Genomic DNA, 2,625 nt, shown 5'->3' on the forward strand with positions numbered 1-2,625 from the left:
CCATGGGGAGTCAAAAGAAGAAGAGAAATAAATGCAAGGTATGCATGAGTCGGAAGCATGAAGTGGAGGATTGCCCATGTGCATTTGATGAGTGTTCAGAGGGAGATGCATGTAGGAAGTGGTGTATGGTGGATCTGTGTTCAAAACTTCAAAAATTTAGCCGAAGAATGCATAAAGCATCAGTTGATGGGACATAGGTAGCATGGGATAAGTTGGAAGATTTTGAGGATGACTTAGAGAGGGCATATGAGTGGTTGACTAATCATAAAGGAAAGAGGAGGACATCATGTTCCAACAGGAAGGAGCTGAGAAAATTGTAGGAAGCATGTGAGAGATTGAGGGATGCATATGCGGCTGAGTTCAAAGATGAATTAAGTGATGATGATGATGGATGGGTTGGCTTGGAGACGGACATCCATCATGTGGGGATACCAAAGGTGGAGGAGAAGGAGGTGCAAAAGGAGGTTGGTCAAGAGAGCCTAATAATGCCCATAGATACCGCTATCCTACCATTGAGTGTGCTCATAGAGTGGAGACGGAATATCCATTGCTGAAATTGATGTCGGTGTTGTCACTTGTCATTGAGATTTATTATTCAGAGGAGAAGCAAATCATACATATTGAGGATGTTTTTCACGAAAATCAAAGACCATTTGAAGAGGCGGATAATGTGAGGAATGGACAGGTGGATAGTCGGATGAACGGAGAGGTGATGGATAGAGAGAGGAATGAAGAAGAAGAGGTGATTGATTTATTTTTGGGTTCAATTGAGAATGTATGTAGGATTACAAATGAAGAGTCAAAGCAAGAACAAGTTTCAAAAATCAGATGTACTCAGGAGGAATTTGCAACAACAACAATGAACAACTCAGTTTCGGAGGAATTGTCACCACGAAGATCCACTGATGGAAATATGCAGTTAGCAAATCTTGTGGAAATTGTATCCCAACAATGTACACAGCAGTTTCAATCAGAAAATCAATGGGTGGTAGCTCAGAAAATGCACGTGGGAAGTCGGAAAGAAGACCATGTGGAGGATCAACAATATCAGCAGGATAAAAGGCAGCAAGGTAAGGAGGAGCAACATGAGGTCAGGGAACAGAGCCTGGCAGAAACCCTGGTTACCTCTATCCTACCACAAAAGTGTGTCCATGAAGCACAGGAGGATTATTCCTTTTCGACTGATCGAAGTGTCATGCTCATTGGGAATTCACATACATTTGAAGAGGAGAGTTGTCAGCAGCAAATGGAAGATGTGCATGCTAATGTGGATATCAAGGCTGAATTTTGTCATTTCAAGCGGACTTCAAAGCAAATGTCAAAAGAGGATGTCAAAAGAGCCAAGCAACAATTGCAGCAAGGACCAGAAGACGATAGCAGCATAACGGAGGAGATTGAGGATGATGATATTCATATTGGAAGTTGGAGGTGGCATTCCATATTGCGGCAGTTTCATATAGATGGATATGAAGAGATATTGAGGCAAAATTTTCATTTGATAAAGCAAGTCAAATTTTTGAAGATGCCGAATGTGATTCAAACTCAAATTCAGATTTCAATTCAGATCCAGTCTCAATTTTGGATTTGGATTCAACTGCAATTGTGGATGCAAAGACCAATTCAGATGCAAATTTTAATGGAAGCCGTGGAAAGCTTGATGAGGAGGTATGACAATCAGTGTCACAAGGAGGATGACATCCATACTCAGTGGGGATTAACAACATCATTTCTTCTTGGATTGGACAAAATCAGAACAAATATGTAGGAGTTGATAGGGCACTGTTGTATAAGGGACATGAAGAGGAATATCCCAAGTGCCAGATTTTGGTTTAGATTCATATTCCAAGTGAGATTCAGATTCAGATTGGAATTCAGATTCAGGCGAAAATGCAGATGCAAATTCAGATATTAAAAGTCCTTGAAATTTCACAGTGGATGTTGCGGAAAGCTAAAGATATTGCAGCAAATGATGAAGTCATCTTTGGAAATGTAGATGGAGCTGAATTTTATCATGGCGATTGTCAAGCCATTTGTCAATTTGGGAGTCAAGCAGATGATGTAAACGTTGAAGTAGAGGATGTTCAGTAGAATGCAGATTTAATGTCAAAGTATGTTCAACATGTAAAGGGATCTGTTATTCGGAATTCGAATGGCGGACTGGATGTTGGAATTCGGACTGTGGGATTGGAAGTCCAGAAAGAGGAAATTCAGAGGAATGGAATTGGGCAAAAGGGTCAAGGGGTACTCATTAGTGGGGGTACTCACTTTAAGGCTAAAAGCTCGCTCAGTGCTGATGTGACTCATTTAAGGATGTCATAATAATCAATATCTAATTCTCCTAAATGATTTTCTCATGTTAAACTGATCATTTAATATGGGGAAGTGCCACGGGAGAAAAAGATAGAATATTGGTTAAGCTAGCAGACTGGCCACAGTAGGGATCCAAAGGGGGCCCCATCTGCAAAAGAGCCATGTGAAACAATGGGCTAAAAAGATCCTAAGGTTCAGCCCATTAAGACTTCCAAAATGCTAAGGTTCCAAAATTCAAAGGTTATGTCCAAAGGTCAACCTTAAGGAATTGGATGCTTTGTGTGTGACCAAAAAAGTCTTGCATATCCCTACATA

General features: G+C 40.7%; 1 protein-coding gene across 1 annotated transcript; it reads left to right on the top strand.

Annotated features, from left to right (window-relative positions):
- Window positions 1-559: 559 nt before the first annotated feature.
- Window positions 560-2,062, top strand: LOC147455140 (uncharacterized). Its single transcript, XM_086515208.1, has 2 exons — window positions 560-1,507; window positions 1,994-2,062. The coding sequence occupies exons 1-2, from the start codon at window positions 560-562 to the stop codon at window positions 2,060-2,062; spliced, it is 1,017 nt and encodes a 338-aa protein (XP_086371334.1).
- Window positions 2,063-2,625: the final 563 nt, after the last annotated feature.

The sequence above is a fragment of the Adiantum capillus-veneris genome, chromosome 6, assembly GCF_014529385.1.
Source record: "Adiantum capillus-veneris isolate H3 chromosome 6, ASM1452938v2, whole genome shotgun sequence".
NCBI classification, from domain to species: Eukaryota; Viridiplantae; Streptophyta; class Polypodiopsida; order Polypodiales; family Pteridaceae; genus Adiantum; species Adiantum capillus-veneris.

What these genes read in the sequence shown, in the direction of transcription:
- LOC147455140 (XM_086515208.1), top strand. Translation starts at nt 560, where the DNA reads ATGTCGGTGTTGTCACTTGTCATTGAGATTTATTATTCAGAGGAGAAG. An exon ending in ATTTTCATTTGATAAAGCAA is followed by an intron (nt 1,508 to 1,993) that starts GTCAAATTTTTG and finishes TTGGAAATGTAG; the next exon opens with ATGGAGCTGAATTTTATCAT.